This window comes from Chiloscyllium punctatum, chromosome 38 (assembly GCF_047496795.1).
Source record: "Chiloscyllium punctatum isolate Juve2018m chromosome 38, sChiPun1.3, whole genome shotgun sequence".
NCBI lineage: Eukaryota > Metazoa > Chordata > Chondrichthyes > Orectolobiformes > Hemiscylliidae > Chiloscyllium > Chiloscyllium punctatum.
The window spans coordinates 6,649,612-6,663,110 of record NC_092776.1 but is presented as its reverse complement, the minus strand read 5'-3'; the positions used below and the strand labels follow the sequence as shown (position 1 = coordinate 6,663,110).

Sequence of the window (13,499 nt, the reverse complement as noted above, 5' to 3'; positions counted from 1 at the left end):
ACTGCGGTACTTTCTAGCCCATTGTTGTTTCCCTCACATTTTTCTCCCTGCTCAGGTTCTTGTGTCCCAGCTGTTCTAGTTTATACTCTTCCCCACAGTACTTGTGAAACCTCTGAGAAGAAATTGGATCCCCTTCCTGTAGGGGCACAGCCCATCCAACTTGTGCTCATGCCATCTTGCTAGTATTGATTTCAGTGCGTCAAGAATCTAAATTCTGTGCCCTCCTAAATGATTCTCTCCAGCCATGCTTTCAAAACCACTCTATTCCACTAATCCTGATCTCTGAGCGCATAGCACCTGAACGAGTCCTGACATAAGTATACTTGATGTCTGTGGTCTTAATTTATTTCTTAACTAAAGTTTTGCTTTCACAACCTCACCCTCTTCCTACTTAGGTAGTTGGTATCAACATGGAACACATCTCCAGTCTAGGATAGCTACGTGTTTGTTTTTGACCAGAGCAGACTCGAGAAGGCCTTTATCTGTGCTATAGGTCTCTATGACTATTTCTGTTCTGTTTCTTCCATCAGAATGTCCTGCAGCTGCTTAGGCCGTGCTTGGCCCTAGCACTGGGGAAATAAGCATACCATCCTACAGTCACATCAGCTGCAGAAATATCCAAATGTTTTCCTTTGAATAAAATCCCCTGTCATTATTGCTTTTGGGCAATCTTGAGTTTTTTTTTGTTTTCTGTGATTTCAGTTTTGAGTATCTTCAAAGCTCATCCCTCCTGTGCAGCTATTGGTTGGCAGAGCAGACATTGCTGAATGACCTACTTGGCTCCTCAATCTTAATGGTCGATTCAACACTTGGTGCACGTGAGGTTAATGATCGAAAAAGAACACCTCCCTACTCTTTTGTCCAAACTCTCCTCTCTAAATTTGGTCCTCTGATGCAGTGTGGTAACTATGACAACACTTCTCTTATTTATACTACTGGATTTGGATCACTGCTCTTTCAGGCATTTACAAAGAACAGTTAAGACTTGACTGATCTTACCTGCTCTGTAGCAGATACGTTGGTTGACTTGATTGGGACCTGCTATCAAGTCTAAATTCACTTTAGACTTCAAGCAATGATAGGGTTAGGTTTAGTGATACGTAAAGTGCAGGTACTCATTCCTTGATTTCATATAAGGTTAACTTCAAAAATTTAAAGCTTTTCACTCCCTTTTCACTAATTCAATCTTATCACTCTGCACTGGAACACCAGTCTCCAGCTCTCTATGTTTAAGATATTGCTTAAATGCTAACTCTTTGACCAAGATTTGTCTTAATATCTATCTTTTCCTTTGGGTCAGTGTTACTTGTTGTCTGATTATGAACCTGTAAAATGCCAAGGGATATCTTGCTATGTTAAAGGCATTATATCAATGTTCCATTCAATATTGTGCTTGTGAGTAATTGTAAAATTTCTGGAAAATAGTTTGGTTTTGTACTCATGTCTTTTCTCCTTTAACTTTTGGTTTCTCCTTTTGTTCCACGTAGGGAAGGATAGATTAATTTTGGGGTCACCTCGAAGAGGTGAAACAGGTGGCACTTCTGTATTGCAGAATGCTGAACCATTCCGCAGCCACAAGAAACCGTCATTTAAATCTAAACGGTCTGTGCATTTGCCCTCATCACCTCAGAGGAGCCCTGTGCTTGAGGCTTTTATGAAGGGTGCCTTAAAGTCGGACAAAAGGGAAAGCATGGGAGGTGTAGTTAAATGCCAGGTAACTCAGCATCCTGGCTCTCCTCGAGTAATTGTGCGAAGACTGTTTTTACCTTCAAACCCATGTCCCTCGGAGGGTATTGTAGTACTGGATCGAGGGAAAAATGTTAAACAGTCATCACACTCCGACGTGACCTCTGCAACACAAAGATTAAGTTCCAAATGTGACACAGGTGAATATCAAACAACTGCCTTGCGGCGAAGTGCTCTCCCAAACCACCGAATCATGCTGCCACCAGAATCACTGGATGTTTTGAAGAATTCTAATCGTAGAAACAGCTCAGAAAGTGCACTGCGCAATATGAGACCTCGCTTATCTCTGAGAAGGCTGCAACATCAGCATAGTTTGGATAATTCTCTTCAGGCCTATAAAAAGGCTCGAGAGCTACGGAAACTCAAGGGCATGCAAAAAGGAAACCATTCTTCAACCAGCCCTTTCTCAGGGGGTCCTGTAAATCAGGCAAGTTGAGTAACCTAACCTAACCTACCCAATCTGGTGGTGGTTGTTCCTTCTCTCTTCTGTATGTTTGTCAGCCACTTGATCTGTGTAATGTTCCTGATTTTGACTCGCTGAAAGCTGCATCATCATAAATGCTATTATGTGGTTGTGGACTTGAGTTCATCTTGTGTTAATGTAATATTGACCAGAATCATCATTTTGCATCACAACAGTTTTCTGTCCTCCTTGAGTATCTGGCTTCTTGTTGCTTTCTTCTCCCCTTCCTTAATTTGGAAATACAAGCCTTGTTGTAAATAATTATTGCCAGGTTGGATACGATTGGTTCACCAAGACTTAATCTGTCATCTTCCTGTTTTGATTCTGTCTTGCAGACCCATTTCAGGATACTCGGTACATTGTTCTGTACATGCCATGATATGGTTTAATTTATGTGTAAAGTAAACAGAGTATGTAATGGCAAGATGTATTGGATTGTAATTTGAGGATAGTTGAGGCATCCATGACTCCAGTGATAGAGAAACAATGATTTAGACAGTAATCTGCTCACATAAAATCAGGTATAAAAACCTAAATTGCGGAGGGGATAAAACACAGGTCTGGTAGCTTCTGTGCGAAGATTAAATGGCAAAGGATTTGATTGGGCAGGTACTAACCCTTTGAGTCTGCCAAGTCAAACTCTTGTGCTATTTAATGCCTTTGATCTATCACCCTAGCACTGACTTATTTTTAAATCCTCCATTATTTGCACAAAACATATCCTTCCACCCTGTCTTTTCTGGTGAACAGTCATCAACCAGAAATGTTAAGCTTTTTGTTTCTCTCACCATAGATGCTGCTGGACTTGCCAGATATTTCTCATATTTTCTGCTCTAATTTCCAATTTCTGGCATCTGTCGTCATTTGCTCTTGCTGCAGAGTAGTGTCCTGTTACATTAAGAGCAAATAGAATTTTGGTTTATACTTTTTTATATCCTCCCAATGTTGTGGAAGTTTCTTTTTACCTCAAAGCTACAACTTTCAGATTCTTGTTGAGATTTAATAAATGAATTGTGGGTTCCCACATCCTGAATTTGAACAACTTGGGTTTCCAACCCTTTGTTTTTGTTTGAAAGATGTAATATTAAAGTTGCTTCACAGACCTCATGTACTGTCCCTTTGTTGCTCCTTATCAAGTGATTTTAAAGTGTATGGGTAGTTGCACCATAGTAAATGTTTCCCTGTATTAACTGATATAGTTCTGGTGAATATAGAGTGTACTTCCTCAGTTTAAGTGAGTTTTGAGAAGATTTGTAGCTCTGGTTGAAGTTCTGGATGTAGGTTTGCTCGCTAAGCTGCAGGGTTCATTTTCAGACATTTCATCACCACACTAGGTAACATCAGTGAACCTCTTCAGTATATTTGGAAAGGAGATAACCCAAGTCTGTTAATTATTTAATTTTGGCCTGTTTGACATTTCAGAATAACGGAGCATTTAAACATCTTGACAAATCTAAGCTATATTCAATGTTTTGCAAATTTTGTATAATTTATGTATGTGTGTTGGAGGTAACACCTCACTTTTTTCCCATAGCTAAAGAAACAATCAGGCTTAAAGCCTGCTTTGTAATCATTGGGAGGCTTGGCTTGTAGCATTCTTACTGTCTCTTTCTTTTGGTTTCCTACAGGCTGCCTTGAGGAGAACGTATTCTGTACCTTCAACATCATTAACAGGTACCAAAAGCAATCGCAGCCAAATTCAGAATTGGTTTTATTTACATGTCTTAATGTAATAATATTTGAGTTGTAAAAGACCATGAGTGACATCAGCCCCTTAAAGCTTCACCACATTCTTGCGGCAAGTAAAAATCTTCTTTCGGTAAAGGCTAAAATTCCAAGAGGCTGCTTAATAGCCTACTGCGGTTTCATGTTAGCCGTCACAGACTTATTGATGAAGTTCCTTTGTACACCTGCACTCTCCACCCTCTTGTATGACACTATCAATACTCTGCACAGTTGTTTCGCCTTCCACAGTGGATAATCAAACATTTTTTTTCCATTATTATATTCCTTCTACCATGTTTTACCTATCTTGTCCAAATCCACACGAAGCCACAGAACTAATTCCTTGCGACACACATTCCCACTTAGCTCTCTATAGAGTCATAGAGATGTACAGCACGGAAACAGACCCTTCAGTCCACCTTGTCTGTGTCAACCAGATATCCCAACCCAATCTAGTCCCATCTGCCAGCACCTGGCCCATATTCCTCCTCACCCTTCCGATTCACATATCCATCCAGATGCCTTTTAAATGTTGTAATTGTACCAGCCTCCATCGCTTCCTCAGGCAGCTTATTCACCCTCTGTGTGAAAACATTGCCCCTTAGGTCCCTTTTATATCTTTCCCCTCTCACTCTAAACCTATGCCCTCTAGTTTTGGACTCCCCGACCCCAGGGAAAAGACTTTGTCTATTTACCCTATCCAAGCCTCTCATAGTTTTGTAAACCTCTATAAGGTCACGCCTCAGCCTCCGATGCTCCAGGGAAAACAGCCCCAGCCTGTTCAGCCTCTTCCTATAGTTGAAATCCTCAAACCCTTGCAACATCCTTGTAAATCTTTTCTGAACCTTTTCAGAAAGATGTTGTGGAACTTGATAGGAAGGAGACCAGAAGCAATATTCCAACAGTGGCCTAACCAATGTCCTGTACAGCCGCAACATGACATCCGAACCCCTGTACTCAATACTTTGACCAATAAAAGGAAATCATACCAAACGCCTTCAATATCCTATCTACCTGCGACTCCACTTTCAAGGAGCTATGAACCTGCACTCCAAGGTCTCTTTGTTCAGCAACACTCCCGAGGTCCTTACCATTAAGTGTATAAGTCCTGCTAAGGTTTGCTTCCCCAAAATGCAGCCCCTCACATTTATCTAAATCAAACTCCATCTGCCACTTCTCAGCCCATTGATCAAGATCCCATTGTAATCTGAGGTAACCTTCGCTGTCCACTGCATCTCTAATTTTGGTGTCATCTGCAAACTTAGTAACCATATGAGTTTTGAGAAGATTTGTAGATCAGGTTGAGGTTCTGGATGTAGGTTTGTTTGCTGAGCTGGAACATTTGTTTCCAGAAGTTTCATCACCCTACTAGGTAACATGTTCAGTGGGCCTCAGGTGAAGCACTGCTGATAAGTCCTGCTTTCTATTTATATGCTTGGTTTTCTTTGGGTTTGTGATGTCATTTCCTGTAATGAAGTCTCCCCTTTTTCTCAGGCGGTGGTAGATGGGGTCTAGCTCGATGTGTTTATTGATTGGAATTCCTAGAAGTATAGCATTTCAACCGGAACACACTTAACAAACACGTCGAGTTAGACCTCATCTACCACTCTGAGAACAAGAATAGCAAGTCACTTCACAGGAAGTGACATCACCAACCCAAAGAAACCTAAACATATAAATAGAAAGCAGGACTTATCGGCAGTGCTTTGCCTAAGGCCCACTGAACATGTTACCTAGTAGGGTGACGAAACATCTGGAAATGAACCTTCCAGCTCAGCGAGCAAACTTACCCATTACTAACTATACTTTTTTATGCTCACATCCAAGTCATTTATATAAATGTCGAAAAGTAAAGGACCCAGCACCGATCCTTGTGGCACTCCACTGGTCACAGGCCTCGAGTCTGGAAAAGCAACCCTCCATCACCACCCTCTGTCTTCTACCTTTGAACCAGTTCTGGATCCAAATGGCTAGTTCTCCCTGTATTCCATGAGATCTAACCTTGCTCACCAGTCTCCCAATGGGGAACCTTTTTGAACGCCTTACTGTAGTCCATATAGATCACATCTACTGCTCTGCCCTCATCAATTCTCTTCATTACTTCTTCAAAAAACTCAATCAAGTTAGTGTGAGACATGATTTCCCACCCACAAAGCCATGTTGACTATCCCTAATCAGTCCTTGCCTTTCCAAATACATGTACATCCTGTCCCTCAGGATTCCCTCCAACAACTTGCCCACCACTGACGTCAGGCTCACCGGTCTATAGTTCCCTGGCTTGTCCTTACCCCTTTCTTAAATAGTGGCACCATATTAGCCAACCTCCAGTCTTCTGGCACCTCACGTGTGACTATTAATGATACAAATATCTCATCTGCAACTTTGGAAATATTGCATTTGGTCCCCACCTCCAAGTAATTGATATGTATTGTGAGCAGCTGAAGCCCAAGTATCCTCGTGGTACCCACCAGTGTCAGCCTGCTATCATGAGAATGATCCATTTATTCCTAGTCTCTGGTTTCTGTCTGTTCGTCGATCATTAATCCATGCCAGTATGTTGTCTCCTATCCTAATTGCTTTAACATTTTCTAATTACCCTCTTGTGGGGGACTGTATCAAAAGTCTTCTGAAAGTCAAACGTGTACTACGCCCATTGACTCTTTTATCAATTGTATCAGTAACTTCTTCAAAAAAAAACCTCCTGCAGGAAAACTCAAAACAAAGCCCCATCAGGTCCTGGGGTTTATCAGCTGATTTATTTATTGTCATGTGGACTGAAATACAGTGAAAAGCTTTGTTTATGAGCAGTGCAGACAGATCATAATAAAGCAAGGGTACACAGGTCAGCAAGACTTGGAGGCATATCGGTTGCATTGCACAGGCTGTGCGCTAGGTGAGTGCAAGATTAACTAAGTCAGCATTATTTGAGGCTGTTTCATCAGTTTAATAACAGCTGGGAAGAAGCTGTTCCTGAACCTGCTGGGGTGTGTGTTCAGGCTTCTGTATTTTCTGCCTGACTGATGAGGTTGTAGGAGATCGTTACCTGGGTACGATGGGTCTTTGATGAAGGCAGCTTTCTGAGGCAGTAAGCCAAATAAATTGATGCCCCTTGAGTTTTGAATTTTACTGTAATATTCTGATTTGTGCTCATTTCCCTCAGCTCCTTACTCTCCCTAAACAACTTAGGTCTCTAGTTCTGGGAGATTTTTAGTGTGCTCAGCGAAAACAGAAATAAACTTATCATTTAGCTTCCCTACCTTTTTTTCATTTACCCATGATCAATGCTCCTGACTGGCCTTTAATAGATTTACATTCACACAAGCCAAATATTTCCTTTTCATATATCTGTTGAAGCATTCACAGTCTGTTTTTATGTTTGTTGCTAGGTTGAATTGTATTCTATTCTACTGGTTTCTATTGGTTTCTTGGTCTGGCTTTGTACTCTTTAAACCACCTAATTCTCAGAATTACTGCCAATTCTGGCAACTTTATAAGTCTTTTCTTTTAATCTTATGCAGTCCTGGACTGGTTTTGTTCACCATAGTTAATTGATCATTTTTGAGTTTTTGCACCATGGAAGAATGTTTAGTTGATGTAGTGTTCTTTCAGAACCGTACCTTGCATTTGTAGATTATATTAAGTCATGCCTTTTATTGAATTTTCTCAATCCACTTCCGCCAATTTGTACCTCCTGTGTTCATAATTGCCCTTATTCAAATTTAACACCCTTGCTTCAGAATAAGCTACCTCACATTGAAATTTAATTTAAAAGTCTATCACGTTATGGTCACTCATCCCTGTAGGTTCTTTTGCAACAAGCTTGTTAATTAGCCCTTTCTCATAAACATAATTTTAGATCTAAAATAGCACACCCTCCTAGTTGGTTCCCCAGAATACTGATTAGATTATTTAGTGTGGAAGCAGGCCCTTTGTCCCAACAAGTCCACACTGACCGCCGAAGCGCAACCCACCCAGACCCATTCCCCTACATTTACCCCTTCACCTAACACTACAGGCAATTTAGCATGGCCAATTCACCTAACCTGCACATTTTTGGACTGTGGGAGGAAGCCGGAGCACCCGGAGGAAACCCACACAGACACTGGGAGAATGTGCAAACTCCACACAGTCAGTTGCCTGAGGCGGGAATTTAATCCGGGTCTCTGGCGCTGTGAGGCAGCAGTGCCGCCCACTGCTTCGGAAATTCCAGAAACCTGTACTTCACATCATTTCGTGCTCAATTAGTTTACTCTGTCTCAATGCTGGGAGAAAGTGAGGACTGCAGATGCTGGCGATCAGAGTCACGAGTGTGTTGCTGGAAAAGCACAGCAGGTCAGGCAGCCTCCGAGGAGCAGGAGAATCAACGTTTCTGGCATAAGCCCTTTATCTAATCTACTGCGACAACTCATGTCTCTGCTCTTGCTTTACAGCCCTTGCTTAGCAATGTGCTTGGTTCTATATTTTCCGTAGGTGAGTTCACACATTACCATTCGTTAAACTACCTCTGGGTAGATGATCACTTAATTTTCACTAAGGTACTCAACATTCCCTAAAATCCCCATTAACCATGATGAGTTGAGCTGCCCTCATTCTTTGGGAGCAAATTACTGCAGATACTGGGAACTGTGCCAAAAGCAAAAACAGTCAGAGATGACAGGAGGAGGAAGTGAGGACTGCAGATGCTGGAGATCAGAGCTGAAAATGTGTTGCTGGAAAAGCGACCTGCTGCACTTTTCAAGCAACACATATTTCAGAGATGACAGCAGGTCAGGCAGCTTTCATGGAGAGAGAACAATCTAATGTTTAACACGAATCTAATGTTTAGCTTGCTCTCTGTCTCCATGGGTGCTGCCTGACCCGCTGTGATCTCTGGCATTTTTTTGTTTTCAGTCGTTTTTGTTCTTTGAAGAATCTGAAAGCTGCAAAGCTTCTCACTTCTGCAGAGTTCAGGTTTTAGAGGATCAGAATAGTGTCGTCTGTTTGCTACTTACTAACTTAATTCAGTTCTCATACTTAAATCAAATCCATTATGTCTTTGCTTTTCGTTTGTTTTAATAATTCCCATGCTTACTGAATTGCATTGACTCCCAGTCAGAATATGCACGGATTTTAAAATTCTCATTTATTTGAATCACTTCCTGGCTTCTCTATTTCTGTAACAATCATCAGCAGTTTCTGCATTTCTCCAATATTGTCCTTTTGAGCATTGCTGATTTTAGCTGTACCACTATTGGCAGATGTAAGGCCAACTGAATAACCCTAAGCCTCTTTACCTCTCTCTCCTTCTCTCAGATACTTATTATCATATTGACTAAATTTGATTATTTTCACCAAGCTGCTTGTCACCAGTCCTAACCAGGGCTCGGGAGCATTAAAAACTAACACTGTGAAAAGCCTTGGGATATTTTAGGTTGTTAGTCACTACATTAGTATAAGTTGCTGCTGCTTAACTTGAAAATAATTAGCTAGTGGTAGAGACTTGTTTGCATTCAATAATTTCACTTATGACATGCTGAACTGGTAGACACTGTTCTAAAATTGAGAATTCCAAGAGGTTTGGAGATGAGATTCCTCAGGGAAAGATTTGGTCTACTGTGCCTCATGCTTCCCGTTGAAGAGAAGATCTTGACAGATACAAATGTCGGTTTTGTTACTAGCTTCTGGAAACATTTGATGGGTGGACATAGCCTTCCCTTCAAGTTGTTTACACATGAACAAAAAGAAGGGCATTTATTAAACTGAAGCTGCTCGGGTGTGATTTTGCCCTGATTTCCTTAGAATGTAGAGAAATAGATTGATTTTTTTTTTCAATTTAGACAAGATAACCATCTACTGCTTCAGGAAGGCTGTGTTCATATTGCATGTTATTTAGAATCATAGAATCCCTACAGTCCGGAAAAAGGCCATTTGAGCCATTGAGTCCACAATGACCCTCTGAAGAGCATCCCACCTCGATCCACATCCCTACTCTTTCCCTGTAACTCTGCACTTATCACAGCTACTCCACCAAGCTTGCATACCCCTGGAGACTGTGGCCAACTTAGCATGGCCAGTCCACCGAACCTGCACATCTTTGGACTTCGAGCTAAGTTGGTTTAGATAAATTAGGCTGATTATTTCTTGCTGCTCACTTACTTGAGGGTAAAAATATATAAAGCATTTTATGTTATCATATCTTTGTAAACTGTGAATAGTTTGCTTGTTGGAAGATTAGAAAAGCGCAGTCTTTCCATTTATGCCTATCAAGGAGAAAGCAATGTACTCATGCTTTTACATTGGTGCCATCTGAATACTTATGTTGGATCCAAACTTGCATCACAGGATTCAGGAATAATCTTAGGATAAAGATGAATATGATTTGAACAAATGGATATGATTCTTTAAAATTATTGTTGAAATCTTTTAAGGCTGACGAACAGTTCAATGAGCAAAGAACCAAGAAGGAGGCACTAAACATTTGACACAATGGTCACAGAAAAATGTGCACCATAACAGATTGCAAAAGTTAGGGAATTTCATGGTCGGGGAAGCAGTTGTAACTTTGTACTTCAAGTACGTGTAAAAGTTTGTATAAACTTGAGGTAGTAAATATTTAATAAAAATTGCCATGTCTTTTGATGCACATTGCGAAGTATAAAAGTTTGGGTAAAAGTGGAGATTCACATATTAATGATCCAGACAAGAGCTTGATGTGTGACTAGACTGTAGTAGATGGAATAAAATTGTAGAATGCGCACAGCATTGAAGGAGTGCATTTGGCCCCTTGATTGTTTTTGGGCTGCCTGTTGTATTCTCCCTCCTTGCTCCCCGTTCCTCTGCCTTTTCCTGCTAGTCCAGCAGATTATTCCCATCAGTTTACATCCAATTTTCTTTTAAGAGTCATGAATCAATTTGCTTCCACCATAGTGTTAGGCACTGCATTTCAGAACCCAACTATTCACCAATTAAAAAGATTTTCACTCCTGTCAGCTTGATTTCTTTTTTTTAGTCTGACTGCATCTATAATTGAGATTCAGTGTTTGATCTCTGTCACTCAGTTATTGGTCTCAAGTTCAAGTTATATTCTGTACATCAGGGCATTGTGGTCCAGAGTTGGTCATACCTTGTTGAGAAGTGAAGATTGTATGTTGTGATCTGTACTATAAAGACGTTAGGGACACCTGGGTAAGGTGAAAAACATGTGGGATGATGGTTTCTTGGTGGGATTCTCAATGGCAATGTCAAGCCTCATAAAATTGATTTGCAAACCCATCAGCACCCTTACTCGCTTTGAAATTTGGCACTCTTGGGTTTCTTGAGTGCAAGATGAAGAGTTTTAATATTCAAAGTCTGTACAACTAAATGACTTAAAACTTTGGAAGCTGTGTTTAGGTCTCATGTTGGTAGATGCTAAGCCTTAGACAATAGACAATAGATGCAGGAGTAGGCCATTCAGCCCTTCGAGCCTGCACCGCCATTCAATATGATCATGGCTGATCATTCCTAATCAGTATCCTGTTCCAGCCTTATCTCCATACCCCTTGACTCCACTATCTTTAAGAGCTCTATCCAATTCTTTCTTAAATGAATCCAGAGACTGGGCCTCCACTGCCCTCTGGGGCAGAGCATTCCACACAGCCACCGCTCTCTGGGTGAAGTAGTTTCTCCTCATCTCTGTCCTAAATGGTCTACCCCGTATTTTTAAGTTGTCCTCTGGTTCGGCACTCCCCCATCAATGGAAATATGTTTCCTCTTGCCAGAGTGTCCAGTCCTTTCATAATCCTATACGTTTCAATCAGATCCCCTCTCAGTCTTCTAAACTCAAGGGTATACAAGCCCAGTCGCTTCAGTCTTTCCGTGTAAGGCAATCCTGCCATTCCAGGAATTGACCTCGTGAACCTACGCTGCACTCCCTCAATAGCCAGAATGTCTTTCCTCAAATTTGGAGACCAGAACTGTACACAGTACTCCAGGTGTGGTCTCACCAGGGCCCTGTACAGCTGCAGAAGAACCTCTTTGCTTCTATACTCAATCCCTCTTGTTATGAAGGCCAGCATACTATTAGCCTTCTTCACGACCTGCTGTACCTGCATGCTTGCCTTCATTGACTGGTGGACAAGAACACCCAGATCTCACTGAACAGCCCCTTTACCTAATTTGATACCATTGAGGTAGTAATCTGCCTTCCTGTTCTTGCCACCAAAGTGGATAACCAGACATTTATCCACATTAAACTGCATCTGCCATGCATCTGCCCACTCACCTAACTTGTCCAGGTCACCCTGTAATCTCCTAACATCCTCATCACATTTCACCCTACCACCCAGCTTTGTGTCATCAGCAAATTTGCTAATGTTATTGCTGATACCATCTTCTATATCATTTACATATATTGTAAAAAGCTGCGGTCCCAGCACGGATCCCTGCGGTACCCCACTGGTCACTGCCTGCCATTCCGAAATGGAGCCGTTAATCACTACCCTTTGTTTCCTATTAGTCAACCAATTCTCTATCCAATCTAGTACTTTGCCCCCAATCCCGTGAGCCCTAATTTTACTCACTAACCTCTTGTGTGGGACTTTATCAAAAGCTTTCTGAAAGTCCAGGTACACTACATCCACTGGATCTCCCTCGTCCATCTTCTGAGTTACATCCTCAAAAAATTCCAGAAGATTAGTCAAGCATGATTTCCCCTTCATAAATCCATGCTGACTCTGTCCTATCCTGTTACTATTATCCAGATGTGCCGTAATTTCATCCTTTATAATAGACTCCAGCATCTTTCCCACCACTGAGGTCAGACTAACTGGTCTATAATTTCCTGCTTTCTCCCGCCCACCCTTCTTAAAAAGTGGCACAACATTAGCCGCCCTCCAATCCTCAGGAACCGACCCCGATTCTATTGAACTCTGGAAAATAATCACCAGCGCATCCACGATTTCCCGAGCCACCTCCTTCAGTACCCTGGGATGCAGGCCATCATGTCCCGGAGACTTATCAACCTTCAGACCTAACAGTCTCTCCAACACCAAATCCTGGCAAATATAAATTCCCTTAAGTTCAGGTCCTTCAGGCACTGTTACCTCAGGGAGATTGCTTGTGTCTTCCCCAGTGAACACAGATCTAAAGTACCCATTTGATTCCTCTGCCATTTCTTCGTTCCCAGTAGTATATTCCCCTGCTTCTGTCTTCAAGGGCCCAATTTTTGTCCTAACCATTTTTTTGCCTTGGACATACCTAAAAAAGCTTTTACTATCCTCCTTTATATTCTTGGCCAGTTTACCTTCGTACCTCATTTTTTCTCTGCGTATTTCCTTCTTACTAATCCTCTGTTGTTCTTTAAAAGCTTCCCAGTCCTCCGTTTTCCCACTTATCTTCGCTAAGTTATACTTTTTCTCTTTTAACCTTATATGTTTCTTAACTTCCCTCGTCAGCCACGGCCGCCCATGTCTCCTCCTGGGATCTTTCTTCCTTTTAGGAATGATCTGATCCTGCAACTTCTGCATTATACACAGAAATATCCGCCATTGTTCCTCCACGGTCTTCCCTGTTAAGGTATTGAACCATTGAACTTTGGCCAGTTGCT

General features: G+C 41.5%; 1 protein-coding gene across 1 annotated transcript in view; it reads left to right on the top strand.

Moving 5' to 3' along the window:
• The window catches only part of slf2 (SMC5-SMC6 complex localization factor 2), a 111,722-nt gene that overhangs the window by 43,681 nt on the left and 54,542 nt on the right, over positions 1-13,499 (top strand). The window contains exons 3-4 of the mRNA XM_072557085.1: positions 1,488-2,173; positions 3,838-3,883. Of these exons, the coding sequence (XP_072413186.1) occupies positions 1,655-2,173; positions 3,838-3,883 (565 nt within the window). The 5' untranslated portion in view covers positions 1,488-1,654. The remainder of the gene's footprint in view (positions 1-1,487; positions 2,174-3,837; positions 3,884-13,499) is intronic.